This window comes from Carcharodon carcharias, chromosome 5, assembly GCF_017639515.1.
Source record: "Carcharodon carcharias isolate sCarCar2 chromosome 5, sCarCar2.pri, whole genome shotgun sequence".
In the NCBI taxonomy this organism is placed as follows: domain Eukaryota; kingdom Metazoa; phylum Chordata; class Chondrichthyes; order Lamniformes; family Lamnidae; genus Carcharodon; species Carcharodon carcharias.
Window position 1 is genome coordinate 32,459,280 of NC_054471.1, and position 21,456 is coordinate 32,480,735.

Sequence of the window (21,456 nt, forward strand, 5' to 3'; positions counted from 1 at the left end):
GGCTTGGCTTTGGTTGTTTCGACTTGGCAGGTTGGGAACGTCTACCCAAACCGGACTGATCCAACCAGCTGCCTGAATGCCTGGGTCAGATTTTGGCCAAGGAATCTAACTGGGCCCTGGCACTGTGACCTCCCCCCTTTTGCCCAACCTCGGAACGTCAGTTAAGGATTTAAACAAATGGCCCCGCCTTTTTCAGGTGCCCGAGTGCCCCTTCGCCGCCCACAGCTCGAGGGTGCGCCGGGGGCACCGGTGGGGAGAGAAGAGAGAGATCCTAGGCGGTCGCACGTTAGGATTAGCAGAAAAAGAAAAATATTGCGGATGCTGGAGGTCGGAGCTGAAAACAGCAAATATTGGGAAACATTCAGTAGGTCAAGCAGCAGCTGTGGAGGGAGGACCAAAGCTATTGTTTCAGGTCGATGGGCCTGTCATCATCACTTGGCATTGGGAGAGTTGGTTTGCTGGGGAGGGTAGAAGGAACTCAGTCAAACTGGGAGAAGGACGCATTAACCTAGGTCTTTTGAGAAATGGGAGGTCAAAAGAGAGGGCTCCAAAGAACCACAAAGCGAAATAACCTTTACCATGATGAGATCACTGATGCCGCTGCAATAAAACGCCTGTTGCCTTGTCTGGGATCCTTATATTGTACTGAAATTGGCGTAAACTAGAAATATTGTGTGTGCTGCACAAAGTCCAATCCATAAACCCGACATTCATATCAAACTGCAAGAAAAGCAGCAGTGCCCCATTTGGCCTCACACTGGGAAAGCAAAGGTGATAACTACCAGCTCAGTGGAGCATGCAACAGAATTCGTGCCAATTAATTTATCGCTTGCTTTCAAGTGAAATGAAAGGGCAAAGTTCATAGTGCACAGCCCCATCAATGCTGATAAGAGAACAGGAACGTGTAAGGTAAAAGTTGGAAACACTTGCCTTAACTGGATTGTAGCCTAGGTCGATAGCTTTGTTAATACCCTCCATCACCTTGTGAAAGCCTGAGTTTTAAAAAAGAGAGATAACATAGAAGTTAACGGAACCCAGCGAGGACAACTTACATCTTCACAGTGCATTAAACAGCAAGAGAGATCCCAGGGTACAGTGTTCCTAGGTGGGCGGCAACTGACATGGGGTAGCGAGTGATTAGGAGGACTATCCAGAAGTTTGTTCTGAGACACGGGTTTTGAGATATGGAGCATGGTGGCACAGTGGCTACATTACTGGACTTGTAACCCAGAGGCCTAGACTAGTGATACAGGGACACGAGTTCAAATCCCATCAAGGCGGGTGTGGAACTTAAATGACAGTTAATTAAATAAATCTGGAATGAAAATCTAGTATCAGGGACCATGAAGCTACTGAACTGTCAAAAATAAAAACACCTGCTTCACCACCACCCTTTAGGGAAGGGCATCCACATCTGCATGTGACTCCAGAGCTACAACCACCCTCTGAGCAAGTGACTCAGTGTATCTATCACCACCTTCCCAAGGGGTAATCAGGGATGGGGCAACATATGGGCTTGGCCTGGCCTGTGATGCCCACATCCCACAAATAAATTACTAAGTGCTATTTTTTAAAAAACGAGAAGAGGAAAGAGAAGCTGGTTAGTGGAAGGGTTTAGGGTGGGAATTCCAGGGACCAGACCCAAGGTGCAGGTTAGTCTGAAGGCTGCATGTTTGTGGTGAGGTGGGAGAGTCAGAGGCAGATGAACAGAAGGCCACAGTCAGAGGAAGGGGGAAGAGAGAGAAGCTCGTGGGCATAAGATGGGAGAGGGACACAAGTGGATTGAGAGAAGAGGAGGGAGATAGCATAAGACAGGGTTGAAGAAGCAGTAGAATCCATGTGGGAGAGTTTGGGACAAGCTGAGAGTTTACGAAAGTTGGGAGGCCGAGTGAGGGGGAAGCAGGGAAAGGGTTGGAGTAGCCGAGTCCTGGTTTCAGTGGCAGAGGAGCAGAGGTCAGCCTGCAAGCGGCTGGAAGCCTGCCATCTCAGCAATGGGCAGCATCGAAGCACAAATTCAGGGTCCAACACAGGGCACAAAAAAATTCAAACACAACCTGGTCCAGTCTGACAAGAGTGAAACGGGTTCAGTGGCAAGGGGCAGGTTTGCTTCACTCTCCCCGACATCGAGCTGCGAGAGGTTTTGTGACTCGGCCAAGGCTGATGTGTCAGGTGAGCAGTTGGCTGCACAGGAGGTAGTGGAGAGGTGGAGACAGGGAGCCCTCTAAGCGATGTCGCTGAGGGTAACACTCAGTTTTAGGGACCCCCAGTGATGACAGGCTGGTGGGGGGTGGGGGAGTGGCAGAGAAAGGGAAGGGAAGCCCTTGCTGACAGCTTTGCCAGTTGCATTTGAGTAGGTATGGAACGATAGAAGGCCCAGTCCTGCTCAGCTGAGCAACAGGCACTGGGTGTGGAGGACCGCACGGACACCTGTCCGAGTGGGAGAAATCTCCTGCTCCTCTGTGAAACCCCCAAGAGGACAGTCTAACATCTCATCCGACACAAGGCACCCTCCAACAGTGCAGCACTCCTTCGGTACTGCACTGAGAGTGTCAGCCTGGATTATGTCCTCACTGCAGTGGGGCTTGAACCAACGACCTCCTGATTCCAGAGATGAGAGTACTACCAACTGCACCACGACTTACACAAAGGCTGTGCTTTACCCCGACACTGTCAAAAGGGAGAGGTAGACATTGGAGAAAAGAAACAGGCTGAGGATTAGGGGCCGGTACAAGTTTTACCGGCACCGAGAAGGCCGGCTGTACTCAGAATGTCATTGTTGGGTTTACAGCACCATCATGTGGCGGTCGCTTGTAACTTCAGCTTGGAACTGCTTGCAACTTGATTATTTGCGTCATCCTTGCTCTGAGTCTCGACTTGGTTCCTTCAATTTTTCAAAGCTTTCTCGCGGCCCTTTTCCCACTGGGAAAAGGCAATTACTGGGAAAAGGGCCGCGAGAAAGCTTTGAAAAATTGAAGAGGCCAAATCGAAGCTGTGGAGTAAGGCTGACGCAAATAATCAAGTTTAATCATCAACATGAATAATCACGAACCACTTATGAAAGCAAAGCTAGTTTAGCTATTGGATAATGGAAACTTGGGAATCTGGAACCTAACCGAGGGAGTGAATAATACAAGAAACAATGTGTCAAAGTGCCAGGCTGGGATAGTCAGTGTCATTGAAGGGTGATGTGGCAGGGTGAAGTGTTTCCTATCCAGTTATGATGTTGAATGCAGCCTGGAAAGGGAGTCAAGATGCACTGAAGGAAACAGCTTCATCCCCTTTTTTACTTTGCGAGTAGCTTTGGGCCTTACCTCCCCGGGTTACACTCGTTTAGCCTTGCTTTGACGCCGGAGGTGCTTTGGTCTGCCACTAACTTACTCTCAGAGAGCATAGCTGGTGCATCCAAAAGCAACAAAAGGACTTCTGATGGCACAGCGCTTTTCACAATCTCAGGAATTCCCGTAGCGCTTTACAGCCACGCAAGTATTTTCGGAAGTGTATTCATAGTTGCGACGCAGGAAATGCAATTTGCGCAGAGCAAGATCCCATAAACAGCAACGAGGAATTGACCAGCTAATTTGTCCGAGTAACTGAGGGATAAATATTGGCCAGCGCGTCAGGGGAAACTGCCCTGCTCCGCTTCAGGATGGTGCCGGGTCTTTTACATGCAGTAAATTCGACAGTGCAGAGCTTCCTCGGTTCTGCATTGTAATGCCCGGCTGGGTTATGTGCTCAGGCTCTGGGTTGGGGCTTGGACCCACAACCTTCTGACTCGGAAGTTGAGTGTGCTACCAACTGAATCACGGCTGAAGCTAAGGTCGGAGGAGTGGTGATAATGAAGCCCAGGACTGGATCTGTGACTCGTGGTGCTGGCTGCACCTTTCCCTGGCAATATCCACGACCCTTCTCTCTCCTCCTTCCTAGAGGTCAGTTCCGCTGTCTTGCCCCAATAAATACCTCAATCGTGTAGATGCCATCGACTGCTGAGCAGACTAACAGTGCTTTCAACCCCGTGCACACGCTAAGATCGCTGGGGAGAGATCAACAGTGGAAACCTTCTCTCTAACACTAGGGCACAATAGTCATTTGAAGAATTCCACACAGGATCAACTAACCCAGCAGAGACAGGAGACTGGTTAAAGTCTTTGTCGGAACCCAACATCGAAGCCAGTAGGAATGTGCCTGGTCCCTCACCCACCCACCCCTCTCCCACTGAGACCCAGAAGGACAAGGGCAGCAGATGAGTGGGAACACCACCACCTCAAATCTGTACAGCATCCTGACTTGGAAATATATCGCCGTTCCTTCACTGTCACTGCGTCAAAATCCTGGAACTCCCTTCCTAACAGCACTGTAGGTGTACCTACACCACATGGACTGCAGAGATTCAAGAGGCAGCTCACCACCACCTTCTCAAGGGCAGCTAGGGATGGGCAATAAATGCTGGCCCAACCAGTGACACCCACAACGGGGGAGGGGGGGGGGGGGGAAGAAAATCAGAGGCGGACATCATCTCCTAGCAACATTCTCTACAGGAGCATTGCTTGGGTCCTTTGATCAGGTTGTCCAACCAGCTGCCCGGTGATCAACAGGAGGGGAAGAGGAATGTGTTTAAATATTTTTAAAAATTTTACAAAACCATCCCATTTCATATTTCGGCATTGATATCCATTTGCGCTCGCGTGGAAATAAAATGATCTGAGAAAGTAAAAGCACCGGCAGGGTGGTCCCTCATCTATTCTGGGCCAAGTTGGATAATGGTAAGCAGCTGGGAATAAATGGCTGGTGGGGGCTCGAGTTTCTGGCTGGCGATACATGGCTGACCAGCCTGGACTGGAGGACGACAGAATCAGGATATCTCCTTCCTGACGGTGAACTGCCAGCCTGTGGTCACTGTCTGGGCTCAGTCACAAATAAACAACGGCCACTTGGGGACAGTTACTTGGGGGAAAACCTCCATAGTCCAAAGCCTAGTGAGAACACTGCACATTAGACAGAGAGGGAGAGAGAAAAGAGTGAGACAGCGAGAGAGACACAGAGAGAGACACAGAGAGAGACACAGAGAGAGACACAGAGAGAGACACAGAGAGAGACAGAGAGAGAGACAGAGACACAGAGAGAGAGACAGAGACACAGAGAGAGAGACAGACAGAGACTGAGAGAGAGAGACAGAGACAGAGACTGAGAGAGAGACAGAGACTGAGAGAGAGAGAGACAGACAGAGACTGAGAGAGAGAGACAGACAGAGACTGAGAGAGAGAGACAGACAGAGAGACAGAAAGACAGAGAGACAGTGACGGAGACAGAGACAGAGAGAGACACAGAGAGAGAGACAGAGAGAGAGAGAGACAGAGACACAGAGAGAGATACAGACAGAGACTGAGAGAGAGAGACAGACAGAGAGACAGACAGAGAGAGACATAGAGAGAGAGAAAGAAAGAGAGAGAAAAAGAGAGAGAAAGAGAGAGAGAGAGAAAGAAAGAGAGAAAGAAAGAGAAAGAGAGAGAGAAAAAGAGAGAGAAAAAGAGAGAGAGAGAAAGAGAGAGAGAGAAAGAGAGAGAGAGAGAGAAAGAGAGAAAGAGAGAGAGAGAAAGAAAGAAAGAGAGCAAGAGAAAGAGAGAGAGAGAGAAAGAAAGAAAGAGAGAGAGAAAGAAAGAAAGAAAGAAAGAGAGAGAGAGAGACACAGCACGCAAATACTTTGACCTGTACCTCTCCTTCGAGTAATGAACTCAAACTTGGCAGGGACCAGTGTGTCTAGGCTGATGTTTAACAGATTGAGACCAGCTTCCTTCAGGCTCGGCAGCAGGCGAGCTAGATTGATACCGTTAGTGGTGACCGCGATGGTCTTGAGCTTTTCCAGTTTCCGTAGTTGAGCTGTGTGGTGGGGGGGAAGCAAACGCAGGCATTAGAACAGCTGGGAAATGCCCAGTTAAAGCAGCGACCCCTTTTCAAAATAAGCCACCTGCATTTATATAGTGCCTTTAATGCAGTGAGTATCACAGCAGCGACATCAAACCAAATCTGACAGTGAGCTACATGAGGAGACATTAAAACCAGTAACCAAAAGCTGGGTTAGGGAATTCTTAAAGGAACAGGATCGGAGAGTTAGATTTGATTGACGTATTTCAGATCATGAAGGGTCTGGATAGTGTAGGGAGGGAAAACCTGTTCCGACTAGTGGAAGGATCGAGAACGAGGGGGCACAGATTTAAGGCAACTGAAAAAAAGAAGCAACGGAGACAGGAGGAGAAACAGTTTTACGCAGCGAGTGGTTAGGATCGAGGATACACTGCCAGAGAGTGTGGTGGAAGAAGGTTCAATCGAGGGATTCAATAGGGGAATTGGATTTTTGTCTGAAAAGGAATAATGAGAGAGGTTACAGGGAGAAGTTACAGGGGAGTGGCACTAGGTGAATTGCTCAGAGAGCTGGCACAGACATGATGGGCCAAATGGCCTCCTCCTGCACCATAACAACTCTATGATTCTGAGAAGAGAGCGCGGTGGATGGAGGGGATTCAGCAGCTTAAGGCCTAGACAGCTGAAGGCACGGCTGCTAATGGTGGAGTGATGGATACCGGGGAAGTGCAAGTGGTTAGCATGGGAGCAGCACAGGGATGCCTGCACTGTCAGTGTTCTGATGATACGCGTGGACAGGAGTGTTACACTGCACGGTATTTCAGAGTAACATGGGAGGTGGTTACAGCCTGATGGCTCTTTCTGATAGAGGAAAGCTGCCTGTTTACAAGCTGGAGGGATGTTTAAAGATAAACGCTTCTCACTTTAAGGTGGAGTGAAAGGAGCTAAAAAACGGAGCTGCTACCTGCTCAAGAGCGCCCTCTGGAGAGGGAAGGGTGTAAACAGGCATTAGAAGCTTCCATTGCTGCTGTTCAGGGAAGTTTGTCACTGAACTAGAGAGAGCGGGGTGGGGGTGATGGAGGGGGGTGGGAAAACAGGGGCTTCGGGCAGGAGCCAGAGACAAGCAGAGGGTCCCGGGGTTAACGAGCATGGCAGCAATGTGTTAACATTGAAGGCAACTTGGGGGTTCTGGTATTATGGAGACAGCAACTGAGTGCAGCAGAGGAATTCACGGAGTGGGAGCAGTGGGGTTATGATGAGATCAGGGGCAGAGAGATCTCAGGAGTAATGGGGCACTGAAAATGCAGCTAGGAGGGTTTCAGAGCATTGAGCGGTGGGAGGGGTAGGTCCCAACTGATGGGGGATGGATTATCTTGGAAGGGTAATAGTGTCTCACAATGGTGGTGGTGGAGGGGGCAGGGGGGATGGGGAAGAGGGGGGTCTGACAATTTGCATGGTTGAACATTAAGTGTTTATTGACAACTGAACTATATACATCTCCAAGGTTTGGCCTGCATGGATGTTGTCTCCATGCTGGATACTTCAAGACTCTTCTACACACAGTCATGTGACTCTCTACGTCACTGGTACCACATCCCCAGTCCCACATTAACCCTTGCTCTGCTAACCCTTACTCTTATACTACACCTCCCCCCACCCCCCGGACCCAAGTCTTTACTCAAACATATTTACAAAACAACCTATACTTTACTTGCTATCCCTTCTCCACCCCCCACCTCCCCACTCAAGCCTCTGACTTTACAAATTCAGACAGTCTCCGGAGGCTTTGTGATTCTTCCAGATCTCATCATTATCACATCCAGGAGGAGAGGTATCTCAGTTGCTTCGAGTAAACGTCGTCAGCTCAGAGTTGAAGCTGCAGTATTCGGTATTTCTGGTCCTTGGGTAATTCAATTCGCTTTTCGCGCTCGTTCGAATTATATTCCTCTTTATTGCCAATCCGTCTTCTTTGATCGGATACCACGGGCTGTCCCGTTCTGTCCGAAAGGGATTCATTCAGAGAGTAGATTCATGTTTTCTTTTCCCTCGGGGTCTTGGAAAAGCTTCAACGTTGCACAATTTTAGCCAAATACTTGTTCCCTCTTTCGATTTCCGATTCTTTTTCAAACTTAGTCTCTTCATTCAGCTCAGCAGTTACTCTGGCGAGTTCGGCTGCCCCACGCTTCAAAGCTCTCTGTGCAGAAACCTCAAATCCTTTGAACAACTTTACCTGGCCGTTCCATCCTCGTTCGGAATCTTTCGCCCACGGTCACTGGCTGCTCCTTAGGCCGGCGGGGGGCGACCTGTGGACCATCGGTGCCCTGGCTGCGGACCACGAGGCGTTTGGCTGACCCGCTGCTCATGGACGGGGTTTCCAGGTTCCGCTGTCTTCCATCCGCGTGGTTTTTCCTCCTACCGGCATGGCTAAAGTGATGCGCCCGCAAAGCAAGGGCAGGTGAAGCGAGGTGCGTGCTGACTGCACACAATACTGACTGTGAGAGCCGTGCGGCTCCCTTTGCGTCCAATTAAAGCGTGGCTACAGTTCCACTGGCACATCCCGCAAATTCTAGGTACGCAAGCACAGTTAGTAAAACTACCCCACTCCAGGAGGCCGTCTTGACTACAGTACCAGTGGATGTGGGAGTGGGGGGTTGCGATTTTTAATACTACTTTTGCCGTTAACTTAATTTGCCCCCAATTACATAATGGGTCGCACGTGCCCGATTTCAATCTTGCGGCCCGCTGAGATGGAGGAGGGTCATTAGGCGGCCGACTCACTAGCCCAGGTTGCCGTAGCCTCTTTCAATTTGCTCATTAGGTCCTCAATTTCTTTCTTAGAATTTCTTTCCTCTGCCTTCAAAGCCTGGAATTGCTCGTCTATATTGCGCATCTCATCTTTCACGCCCTGCCGGCTGGGTCGAAGTTCAAGAATTTAATCAGTTTTAGTTTTTAAATTTGGTATTCAGCCAACTGTTTGGATTCATCAAGCAATTCCTCTTCCTGTCCCAGCATTGACTTCAAACTGTTCATGTTAGCTTGAAGCTCGCCATTTCTGAGTTTTCCTTTTGCTATTCCCTCTGTGCTATCCTTTAAGCTCACATTCTGTAATTTCACTTCAGCTAATTGTTTGAGGCTTTTCACACTCTTTTGTGAGAACTTCCACATTTTCTCGCCTTTCTAGGCTCTTGATTTTCATTCCCTCATATTATTCTTTGGAAATGTCATGCTTCTCCAAGTTTTCTTCCAAATGCGCAACCGTTTTCTTCAGCTCTGCAGTCTCTTTCCTGCATCTCCTGGCATCCTCCTGGAATAGAAAACATGCCCGAGTCTTCACTGCCAACTGGTTCTTCAGGTTGTTCAGAGTGGCATTAAATTAATGTTGCCTCTTCTCGTCATTTTCCAGAGGAACAAGCTTTGTTCTGAGGGAACCTTGTAGCACGCAAGGGTCCTTCAACAGGTTTTCCTTTTCTTTGCAAAGCTCAATTGTTTCGTTGAATTTCAAGAAAACTTGAGACAGAGTCTTCAACTTTTTTCTGCTGTTCAAGACAGTCTTCAACATGCTGCTGAAGGCTTAAGTGCTCCTTTTGCATTTGATCTTGAAGAGTGATTAGCTTTTGAACTCTTGCCAACTCAAGCTGCACTTCAGTGCATCACTTTGTCGCTACTGATAGTTCCAACACAGCTTTTTCTGAAATAGTATTCAACATCCTTTTTAAGACTTGATGTTTCTCCAGGAGCGCATGTTGATTCCTCAAAGAGTCTTTCAAGACAGCAACTTCTTTGCATACATTCTGCCAAACACCCTTATACTGCAGATAGAAGTAGGGAGGTTCTGTCCTGTCTGCCTGGCGAGTGGCAGGGGAAGGGGGGCAGACAAGGCTTCGTTTTAACATCTATTCCGAAAGACGGCACCTCAAACAGTGCAGCACTCACTCAGTACCGCGTTGGAGTGTCAGTCTTGATTTTATGCTCAAATTTCTGAAATGGGTCTTGAACCCATGATCTCCTGACTGAAAGGTGGGCGGCCATGCTACTGATCGGTGGGAGTGGGAAGGTTCTGGGGTCCAGAGAGAATGATTGGGAGCACTGGGCAGCCGAGTGTCCGGCATATTAAGATCTGGAGGAAAGAAGGGAGTTTCTTTCTCCAGCACATTCTCACCTTCTCCCACAGCTTAACCACAGATCCTTTTGTGCTGTCAGGTGAACCCTGCCACCATGAGCTCTGAAGAAGGGTGGTACAAACCCGAAACAGTTAACTCTGTTTCTCTCTCCACAGATGCTGTCGGACCTGCTGAGCTGTTCCAGCATTTTCTGTTTCTGTTTCAGGTTTCCAGTATCTGCCGTATTTTGCTTTTACCTGCCACCAATAACCTCATCTCACCGAGCTCCTGTCCCTTATATTACTGTCTTAAGGCACTTAAGTTCACAATTTCCAAATTGGCCAACTTCTGTCGTCTTTAAAGTAAATTTCCATTAAAAATTTACCTCGTAAAACGTTCGAAACCTAATTGTTTACAACGGCTCCCAAATTTTACACATAAAAATGGCTGAGGGGGGATTTTCTTATAAAGCATTTCGACAGCACCCCTCACAGCCTCACAACATCCCAAAGCGCTTTGCCATCAATGATGACTTTTGAACTGTGGCAACCATTGCAATGTAGACAACCATAACAGCCAATTTACACACAGCAAGATCCCACACACAGCAAGGTCTTTTGTTGATGTTGGTTGAGTGATAAACATTGGTCAGGACACTGGTAGGGGTTAGCTCCCCGAGGTTTCTTAAAAATAGCGCTGTGGCATCTTTTACATCGGCCCTGCACTGGCACCTCTGTCTTGATTTTATGCTCAAATTCCTGAGGTGGGACTTGCACCCACGATTTCTTGACTGAAAGGTAGGCGGGCCTGCTACCGACTGAGCTAAACCAGCATTTATAAGTCTTAAAGAGGATTTGGACTTTAGCAAAGAAAAATAACCCAAAAAAAAGGTGGCAAGGGAAAACTATTTAGCAGGTAGGTTATCCCAACGCCCATACAGAGAACACTTGGTTCATTCGTTAACTCCTACCTTGAAGAAGTTTTGTTCTTCTCTCCGTCAGGATTTTCATATCTCTCTTTTGCCTTGTTATATTTTACCTCTCTTCTATTTTTACTTAGTTCTGTTGAAGGTTCATTCGGACTCGAAACGTTAACTGTGCTCCTCTCCGCAGATGCTGCCAGACCTACTGAGTTTTTCCAGGTATTTTTGTTTTTGTTTTGGATTTCCAGCATCCGCAGTTTTTTGCTTTTATCATTGAGCTGGGGGCTCTGTTTATAGGGAATTGCAGATACAGGCCAATGCTTCATCGCTGATTGGTGCTGTGTGTTTAACATGGAGATGGCCTTTGAGCAGAGCAAACTGGGCCCTTAACAAAAGGAATTTGTCAGTAATGCCTCTGCTAATACTGGCAGCAGCCTTGTCTCCGAGTTAGAAGATTATAGATTCATTGTCCCACTCCAGAGACTTGAGTGCAAAAATCCAGGCAGACACTCCAGTGCGGTACTGAGGGAGTGCTGCTCTGTCAGAGGAGCAGTCTTTTGGATACAATGTTAAACCGGGGACCCGGTTCTCCTCTCAGGTCCCTTGGTACCATTTCAAGGAACAGCAGGGGAGTTATCTTGGGTGCCAGGCCAATACTTGCTCCTCAATCAACATCACAAACTGATGACCTGGTCATAATCATGTTCCTGTTTGTGGGGGCTTGCTGTGCAAGACTGGCTGCCATACTTCCGCCTTTACGATTATACGTCATCGGCCCCAAAGAATATTGGGGTGGCCCGAAGTTGGGAAAGGCACTATAGAAACGCAAGATCTTTGTTTCTTTAGCTTTAAGGAGGCGTGCGTTTGAGACTGCCGCCCAGACAGGACAACTTTCCAAATCTCACTCACAGCAACCACGGATCCCACCGCACGTGAGGTGTCACACGACATAACCTGCACTATTTGAAGGCGCATCCTAACTTACCCACAATTTGCACCACATCAGGCCTGATGAGTGGCTCGCCGCCCGTCAGTCGGATCTTATCGACCCCTTCCCTCACAAAGAGCTCGGCCAGGGTAACGATCTCCTCAGCGGTGAGCAGCTGCGATTTAGGGGTGAGCTTCACCCCTTCCTCGGGCATGCAGTACTGACCTGCGGGGGAAAGCAGAAAGGGCCAGGACGTCAATCGCCAACATCTGAGGAAAGGGCCAGGACAGGGGTCCAACCTCCAACGGGAAAACAAAGCAGCATAATGGGAGAGACGGATAAAACGGGGAGGCGTGGAGTCACAGAGCACAGAAGGCAGGATGTCGGCCCATTCTATCCGGACCAGCCCTTCGACAGGGCTGTGCAAACTTACAGCTGATTCGTATATTTCGTCAACGCTCACGTGGCCCCAGAGGTCCAGTGAGAGTCAGTGTAGGCGGAACTGTGCTCCAGTGAGAGTCAATGCCAGTAATGTTAGTGGTTCGGTCCCTCCCATGGACACAATTTGTCCTTTATTTGTCCAGTGTGAGGGCAAACCATCAACATAGCTCGTTCCTGGGCTGTAAAGTCAATGTTTCGTTGTCAGGTTTTTTTGTGTATGTGATCGGGGTCGGGGTCGGGGTGGAGTAGGGGGGTGGGGAGGATTTTAATTTGCTGTCACAGAGAGGGAATTTTCCTTTTGCTTTGGGTACCCGGTTCCAGTATCCGGCTCACTCAGGTAGAGTGTGTCACACACGAACGTACAAATTAGGAGGAGTAGGCCATTCAGCCCCTCGAACCTGCTCCAGCATTTGATAAAATCATGGCTGATCTGATTATGGCCTCAACTCCACTTTCCTTTCTAATCCCGATCATTTTTAACTCCCTTGTCAAGCAAGAATCTATAACTCAGCCTTAAAAATATTCAATGGCCCAGCTTCTGCCAATTTTTCCCATTCTTTAATTAGGCTCAGGCCCAACCTCAGAAGAGCAGCACCTGACACCTCAAACCCACTCCGCCATCTTAACCCCTTCATGCTCACATCGATTGCTCCCCTCACCCCCTCCCCTGGGGGAGGCAGTTAAATGGAACCTTACACATTCAGACAACGTAGGGCAACTTTATTCTGCACCGGGTGGTGCTATAGCTGCGCCTAATGACTCTTTCGGGAAAATGTCCCATTCTACAGCACGACCACATCTGTTGACTGTGCTGAAAAATAAAATCGACAATTTGAAATACCAAACGACTCGCGCCCGACCACAGCGTCTGATATTTTACCAGGCGAGTTGACTCTGCTGGTCAGCAGGTTGTGGAAGGGTCGGTTAAAGCTGAACTTACATCGCAGGTTGCACTTTTCGGTCAGGGAGATCCGGAGGTAGCTGTGCTGCCTCCCAAAGCTGTCCGTCAGGAAGGCGGAGAAAGGCAGTGGCTCACGGAGGAAGCGACGCCTCGTCTCAAGATCCAGCTGCTCCTGAAAAGGAAATGGAGGCTGTGATGAGGGGAGGAAACCAGCTTTCACATCGCGTTTACAGGCTGCCTTTGCAGCCAATTCATGCTACAGTCAAATGAGAGCTCGTCAGGGCAAGAGGGAAGGTGTGGTGGGGGTGGGGGGGGGGGGGGGTTGCGAGAGAGAGAAAGAGACAGACAGGATTTAAGGGAAACAGACACATGCTCAGAAAAGATAAAAGGGACAGGGATAGATAAAGGAACACACTTACACGCACTCATAAAAGAGATAAAAGTGTAATTGCGCTTTGGTGTGGGAGAGATACCCCGTGAGAATCCACTTCACTATCTGATAACGTTCAGAGTTAGAAACAGTCATCCAGGTGACCAAACGACCTCTCCAGAGTACTGGACTTTGGATTGGTCAAGAGAAGTGGGAAAGTGAAGGGCAACAGCACAGAGACCTCACAGATTACTGAAAACTATTATGAAAAGGAACCTTTTCCCCCCAATTCCAGCAGCTTCGCAAACATTACCAGGACACATGGTGACATTTTAGCACCTGCACAACTCATAGCCAAACTAGTTACGGTCAGTGAGAGTGACTCATTTCTCAGAAACAGCTATCCAACAAAATGACGTTTGTTTCCCGTTCACCACTGTCTTCCTCAAAGTTCTTATCAATCCTGTCATGAACTTGCAGTTGAACGGCCCCTTCTCGGAGTTTTTCAAACAAAAACTGACCCCCAAGCTACACAAGGCTGCAACAGGCGACAAAAAGCTTGGCCAAAGTGGCAGGTTGAAGTGAGCATCTTCGAGGAGAGAGCAGTAGAAAGGAGGAAAGGAAGGCATATCGAGGAAATGCTGGAGCTTGAAGTTCAGGCTGCTGTTGGAGTAATTTGAAGCAAGGCTGTGTGAGCAAGGACAGAAACGGAGAAGCACAGAGATCTCAGAGAGTTGACCCTCCAAAGGGTGACTTCTGGATTTACTGCAGGTCAAAGGCAGCGAGACAGATAACGAACTTGTACCTAAGAAATAGGAACAAGAGCAGGCTACTCAGCCCCTCGAGCCTGCTCCGCCATTCAATAAGATCATGGCTGATCTTGTGTTTCGATTTCCACATTCCCATCTAACCCCGATATAACCTTTGATTCCCTTGCCTAACAAGAAGCTAACCACCTCTGCCTTAAAAATATTCAGTGACCCCGCCTCCACCACCTTCTGAGGCAGAGAATTCCAAATTCACACAACCCTCTGAGAGAAAAAATTCTCCTCATCTCTGTCCTATAAGGTGACCCCTAAAGCTGAGGCTGTTACATGAGAGAAAGACTGCCTTTCGCTTATATCGCATTTTTTTTGCCAAATGTCAACATGTCACAGAGTGCTTTATAACCAAGGAAGTATCTCTGCAACGGAGTCATGGGTGTAATACAGGACTGGTGTCCACACCGGCTATTCTCACTCCAAGCGAGCAAGGCTCAATAGATTTGATTCCATGACAGTCTGACCAACATTTTGTTTAGGAATGTGTAGAACAATAGCGTAGCTGCCAATCCCAGTTTGGATATAATCCCATCACCCGAGTGAAAACTGGCTCTTCCCTTTCAGATGTCAAGTTCCATGTCTTGTACTTACATTACATTTCGTTTCTAGTCCAGCCTAACCCCGACCCCAACACCCCAACCACCTTTGGCTCAAGTCAATTGAACATGACCCCAAATATCGTATGCTCATTGCTCGGGTGCCTGCATTTATACAGCGCTCAAGGCACTTCACAGAGATGTTACCAAACAAAGTTTGACACTGAGCCACGTGGTGGCTTGGTCAAAGAGGCAGGTTTTAAGCAGCGTCTTAAAAGAGGTGGAGAGGTATATGGAGGGGATGCCAGAGCTCAAGGTCAACGCGACCAACAGCAGAGCGATAATGGACAAGCGAGCAGAATTAGAAGCACACCGATTGCTCAGAGGGTTGTGGGCTGCGGGACATTACAGAGATAGGAAGGGGTGAAGGCCTGGGGAAGGATTTGAAAACAAAGATAAGAATTCACAAGCTGAAGCATCTTCAGGCCATGGGCTAATGTAGGCTAGTGAGTATGGGGATGATGGGTGAACGGGCACAAGTTGGCATGTAAGGGGCAGAGATTTGGACAAGTCAAGTTTAAGGAGGGTGTGTGAGGTAGAGGAGCTGGCCAGGCCTGTCTTGGAATAGTCAAGTCTGGGGATGACAAAGGCAAGGCTGAGAGTCTCAGCAGCAGATGAGCTGAAGCAGGGGCAGAGGCCGGCGATGTTATGGAGGTGGAAGTAGGTGGTGTTTGTGATATTGAAGAGGACTGGAAGCTCAGCTCAGGGTCAAACTGAACGCCAAGCTAGGGAACATCGCTACAGCTTCTGGGTCTTTTCACAACATTCTGATGTACTCGGATAGAAAAAAAAAATCACGTAAACCAATTTTTACTGCGTTCTTTGGCATGGGGAAAAAAAGGTCACGTGCACACACGCCTCTTTACCCTCCCAAACCAAAGAGAAATCATTAAACCTTTTCCAAAGAGCTTGTCATTGTGTCAGCCCCCCACACCGCCGCCCCCCCCCCCCCACCATTAAGCAGGAACCAGATTCGCCAGCTCTCACTCATGAGATGTGGGACCATTCAACTTGCTTTAGAGTTAATTTCAGGCATCTATTTTGTATAAATGCAGCTCCATCTTATTAAAATAGTGGGGGTGGGGGGAGGGGGGGAGGCCTGCAAATATTATCACAGATCCACAGGTTGTCTCACAAACACCAACACTTTCCAAACACCCCAAGCCAATATTGACAAACTTCTGGGAACTCTCTACAATTATTGGCACACTGCTGGGAACCTCTTCCTCTTCGATTGTCAGTAAACTCTTGGCAGTCACCACTCAATACACATCAACACATCCTGGAATAACACTGATACCGTCCGTTAAAATCCAATCCAATCCTTGTCCAATCATGGAGACACTTTGCAAAATACGAAACCTCGTCCGTTCCCACATCCTACACTGACTTCCGCAAGGCGATTCTCCTTTGGGGTAGCCGATGACCCCTCCCCGCATTCAGACAATTTTTTAAAAATTCCCTACGAGCAATGCAACAGTCTTGGAGGGAGGAAATCCAAAGTAGGCAGCACTTTCACCTCTGCGACAGCAGATCATGGCTTCAAGTCCCACTCCTGCAGCTTTTGAGCACACTATCCAGGCCAACACTCTCAGCACAGTGCTGAGGGAGTGCAGCATTTTCAGATGAGTTGTTAAACTGAGGCCCCATCTGCCCCACATTATAGGAACATAAGAAATAGGGGCAGGAGCAGGTCATTTGGCTCCTCGGTCATGGCTGGTCTGATCAAGGCCTCAACGCCACTTTCCTGCCTTCGCCTAAGAACTTTCGGCTCCCTCAAAAATCTAACTCAGTCTAGACATATTCAATGACCCAGCCTCCACTGATCTCTGAGGTAGGGAATTCCAAAGGTTAATAACCCTCAGAGAAGAAATTCCTCCTCATTTCTGTTTTAAATGGAAGACGTCTTATTCTGGAATTATATCCCCTCATTCTAGATTACCCAAGGGGGGGAAACATTCTCCCAGCATCTACCCGGTCAAGTTCCCTCACAATCTTATAGGTCTCAATAAGGTCACCTCCCATTCTTCTAAACTCCAATGAGTATAGGTCCAACCGGCTCAACCTGTTCTCATAAGGCACCCTCAGCATCCCAAGAATCAATCTAGTTAGCCTTCTCTGAACTGCCTACAATGCGAGTATGATTGGCACCCTTCCATCTGTGAGAGATAATGGGAATGCAGCCTCAGGTCTTTGCTGAGGTCAGATGATATCAATGCAAGTATATTCCCCCTTACTGAAGGAGGGCAAACCTGTATACTGCATTCCAAGAGTCGTCTCATGAATGCCCTGTACAGCTGTAGCAAGGCTTCCCTATTTTTAACACTTCATCTCTCTTGCAATCAAGGCCAACATTCCTTTTGCATTCGTAATTAGTTGCTGTCCCCACATGTCAACTTTGTGTGATTCATGTATCAGGAAACCGAGATTCTTCTGTCCCACAGTCTTTCTCCATTTTAATAATATTCTGCTTTTCCCTATTCTTTCAGCCAAAGTGGACAACCTCTCAGGTGGCACTATTTCTGGAAGAGACAAGGAGTTCCCCCAGTGTCAATATCCCCAAATCAACATCACAAAGATTATTTGGTCACTTTTCCACGTTACTGTTTTGTGGGAGTTTGCTGTACGCAAACTGCCTCATTTCCAAAAAGACAACAGTGCAGTAAAGTACTTCGACAGTTGTAAAGTGCTTTGGGGCAGCTTGAAGCAAGTTCTTGCTTCGATACCTCCAGGAATGTGTGGAATTTTCAAAGCACTTTCTGTTCCCTGATCTCACTGCCAACATTTTCCCAGCAGTGACTGTTTGGGAAATCTGTTGCTGAAGCTAACTGGTCACACATCCTCCTCCCTTCCCCACTCCAACCGACCATCCCCCTTTCCAACAAGGGTTTATTCCATTCTTCAAATTTCTCTATCAGAGGCTATGAATCCTGCGGTGAGTAACTCACCCACCAACTCCCCAAAGCCTGTCTACCATCTACAATGCACAAGTCAGGAATGTGATGGAATACTTCCCACATGCCTGGATGAGTGCAGCTCCTACAACATGCAAGAAGCTTGACACCATCCAGGACAAAGCAGCAGGCTTGACTGGCACCATATCTACAAACATTCACTCCCTCCATCACTGACACACAATAGCAGCAGTGTGTACCATCTATAAGATGCGCTGCAGGAACTCACCAAGGCTCCCTAGACAGCACCTTCCAAACCCACAACCACTGTCGTCTAGGAGGGCTAGGGCAGCAAACAGATGGGAACATCATCCTGGAACTCCCTTCCTAACAGCACTGTGGATGTACCTACACCATATGGACAACAGCGATTCAAAGCGGCAGCTCACCAGCACCTTCTCAAGGGCAATTAGGGATGGTCAATATTCCCACATTCCATAAATGAATAAAAAAAATCTGTTCAGTGTAGTAATTATGGTTTATTTAGTGTAGTGTACCTTTAAGAATAAAACGTGTAAAGCAAGATTACATGATCTGTAGTAATCAATAGGAGAGTGGCAGAGGCAACCTCAGCAGTGTGTAGAAGAGTTAGAGTTGAAAGCACATGTGTAGTTGCTGAGTTTATTGTAAATAAACTTAATGTTTCCACCCAAGAAGTGTCTGCTGACCAACTCTATCATTCAGAGCACAACTCAACCACCCTACAACATTAAGATAATGGCACCTTCCATGCCAGCGCTTCCGATATATTTTCCTGTTCCCTCAACCATGGATTTAACTCCCCTTTCAGCATTCTGAAAGGACCGTTCCCTGGATGACACCCTGATCCACTCCTTTATCACCCCATCCCCTTTCCACAGCACCTTTCCATGCAACACCCTTCCTTTCATCTCCTCGCTGTCCAGCGTCCCAAACACTCCCTCCAAGTGATCAGCGATTTACTCGTACAGCTTTCAATTTAGTATACTATATATGCCGCTTACAGCGTGGTCTCCTCTATGGGGAGACCAAACACAGGTGGGGTGACCACTTTATGGAACACCTCTGTTCAGTCCGCAAGTGTGATGCCAAGCTCTCAGCCCTGGGAGTGGGAAATGGGAGCAAGGTGGATAATTAAAATATCGTTCCCACTCTATCCCTTCTGTCCTCATCCTCCAATGAAACTCAACGCAAGCTCGAGGAACAGCATCACACCTTCGACTGGCCACTTCACAGCCTCAACTGTCAGGTCAGAAACTCAGCTCCCACTTATTCCGGACAGCAGCCGTTGAGTAAGATTCTGTTTTTCCCATTTACACATACAATTTTCCTACAGCACAACAGTGACCACAATTCAAAAGTACTAACACCACCAACTTTAACTTTAACACCTATGTGTTCTTTTGTACCATTGTTGCTGACATCTTTTGATGATCTGCTTCTATCACTGCTTGTTTGTCCCTACAACCACACCCCCCCCCACCTCTCTCCCTCTCTCTCTCTCTCCGCCCCCCACACACACACCTTAAACCAGCTTATATTTCAACACAAAAACAGAATTACCTGGAAAAACTCAGCAGGTCTGGCAGCATCGGCGGAGAAGAAAAGAGTTGACGTTTCGAGTCCTCATGACCCTTTGACAGAACTATATTTCAACTCTTTCTTGGACTCGAACTCAAGTTCTGTCGAAGGGTCATGAGGACTCGAAACGTCAACTCTTTTCTTCTCCGCCGATGCTGCCAGACCTGCTGAGTTTTTCCAGGTAATTCTGTTTTTGTTTTTGTTTTGGATTTCCAGCATCCGCAGTTTTTTTGTTTTTATCAAAAGTACTTCACTGGCTGTAGAGCACTTTGACACATCAGGTGGGTGTGTAAAGTGCTATATAAATGCAAGTCTTTTACTTTCTCCTCTCGCCCCATCTAATGGTTCCTTGTTTTATTACCATCCTTTTGCCCTGCACTTTCACCCCTTTGATCTTTTAATCTCTGCTGACATTCACTCTTATCACAAACTTTCCCTTTTGTTCTTTCCCACAACCACCATCCCACAACACCCTCCCTCCCTTTGCCTTTCCTTTCCTTCTGGTTTTAGCTTCAACCCGTTACATCTGTTAACTCTCATCCAGTTCTGAGAAAAGTTCAACATTAACTCTGTTTTAAAACACTTTAACTCTCCAATGTTGCTTTTTTTCCCCCTCTCCAGACAGTTTCCAGTCTTTCCTACTTTCCACTGTGTTAGCTTGACAACGGCTTTTAAAAAAAAGCAGAATCTGGAGCTGAACATTGCCAGCTTTCAGCACAAGTCCTGGGGCTAACAATAAGCAAGGCGGGGGGAATGGATGGGTGGGATACAGCGAACCAGCTCTACCTCTGATCAACACAAGGAGTTTTTTTTTTTAAATTTAAAAAAGATACTTTGCAAACTCACTTCTACAGCGACCCTCTTCGATGCGGGGTCTGGCTGCGGGGCACTGGCCGCGCATTTTGCCCGGGTTGAACAGCTCCCGCAACGAAGCCGGTGCCCCCAAGCCTGCTTGGCTGCTCTGTGTAGGTGGGCAGCCGGAGACCAGGAGCTGCGCACCGCCGCTGATACCAGACCCATGATTCGTACAGCTCCGTGTTTCCTCAGCCGACTGGAACCCTGAGCCGGGAATCACCTGTCAATCAAAGCGGGGTGGGTGGCGCGGGGCCGCGGCTCCAGCGCGCATGCTCTCCGGCGCCCTGCATCCTGGGACCTGTAGTCCTTTCGGAGCGCGATCGCCAGTGAAAGCCACTGGCCGACGAGAGGGTGGGAACTACAATTCCTGCCAGCGCTCCTTTGGAACCTTTTCACAAAGCTCAATCATCGAGACTGCAAAAGGATATGGCCTTATTTGGAAGGAGAATTTTTTTTCACTTTGTTTATTTATCTGAGAAACGGCAGATTGTTTATTTATCTGAGAAACGGCAGAGGGACTGTCCGCCCCTCTCTCGAGCCAGTAGTCTTTGGGATTAAGATACAGAAGCTGCAGTGGCCTTGTGCCCTCAGGGTGACAAAGCAAATATTTAGGCAATGACAGGCCCATTGGTCTGACTTCAATGCCTTCTGTTAAACCATAGATGCCCCAAACTGCCCAGATCCGTTCTCAAAAGGTGTAAGAATAAGTGATTTGCACAGGATATCCCCCTCATAGGACAGATATTGGGGCTAGCGTTGCAAACTTTAGTTGGACACATTCTCGGAGGTGTCATTGCAGATCTTCCTGCCTCCTGTCCCTGCCGCCACTTCACGCCATTGGTTGTCCAACATTAGGGATGGGCAACAAAACTGTTGGCTTTTCCAGCAATGCCCATGTCTCGTTAAAAGAATTGTTAAAATGCCCAAACCCACAGTGCATCAGTTTCCCGTGCCAAGTGAACAGTTTGTTCATCGCCATTGACCAGTAACTTTTAAAAATAAATTCAAACTCCCAGTTATTAACTGAAAGAATTACACCATATGATTTCACGTTTAAACCAAAATGCTTTAGAGTGCAAGAGTTGAAAAAGCAAGTATTACCAACAACACTATTTTGTAAAAACTTATTCTTTAAACCCAAAAGTCTGAACA

At 47.9% G+C, this 21,456-nt stretch overlaps 1 protein-coding gene across 2 annotated transcripts in view; it reads right to left on the reverse strand.

Moving 5' to 3' along the window:
* Positions 1 to 20,607, reverse strand: part of mocs1 (molybdenum cofactor synthesis 1) — a 37,874-nt gene extending 17,267 nt beyond the window's left edge. Inside the window, exons 1-5 of one of the 2 annotated variants that reach the window (XM_041187787.1) lie at positions 20,296 to 20,607; positions 13,188 to 13,320; positions 11,864 to 12,031; positions 5,710 to 5,874; positions 931 to 992 (exon numbers count right to left, since the gene is read on the reverse strand). In XM_041187787.1, coding sequence (XP_041043721.1) covers positions 931 to 992; positions 5,710 to 5,874; positions 11,864 to 12,031; positions 13,188 to 13,320; positions 20,296 to 20,469 — 702 coding nt within the window. In that variant the 5' untranslated portion in view covers positions 20,470 to 20,607. The remainder of the gene's footprint in view (positions 1 to 930; positions 993 to 5,709; positions 5,875 to 11,863; positions 12,032 to 13,187; positions 13,321 to 20,295) is intronic. The other variant, XM_041187789.1, reaches the window with a different exon arrangement.
* Positions 20,608 to 21,456: the final 849 nt, after the last annotated feature.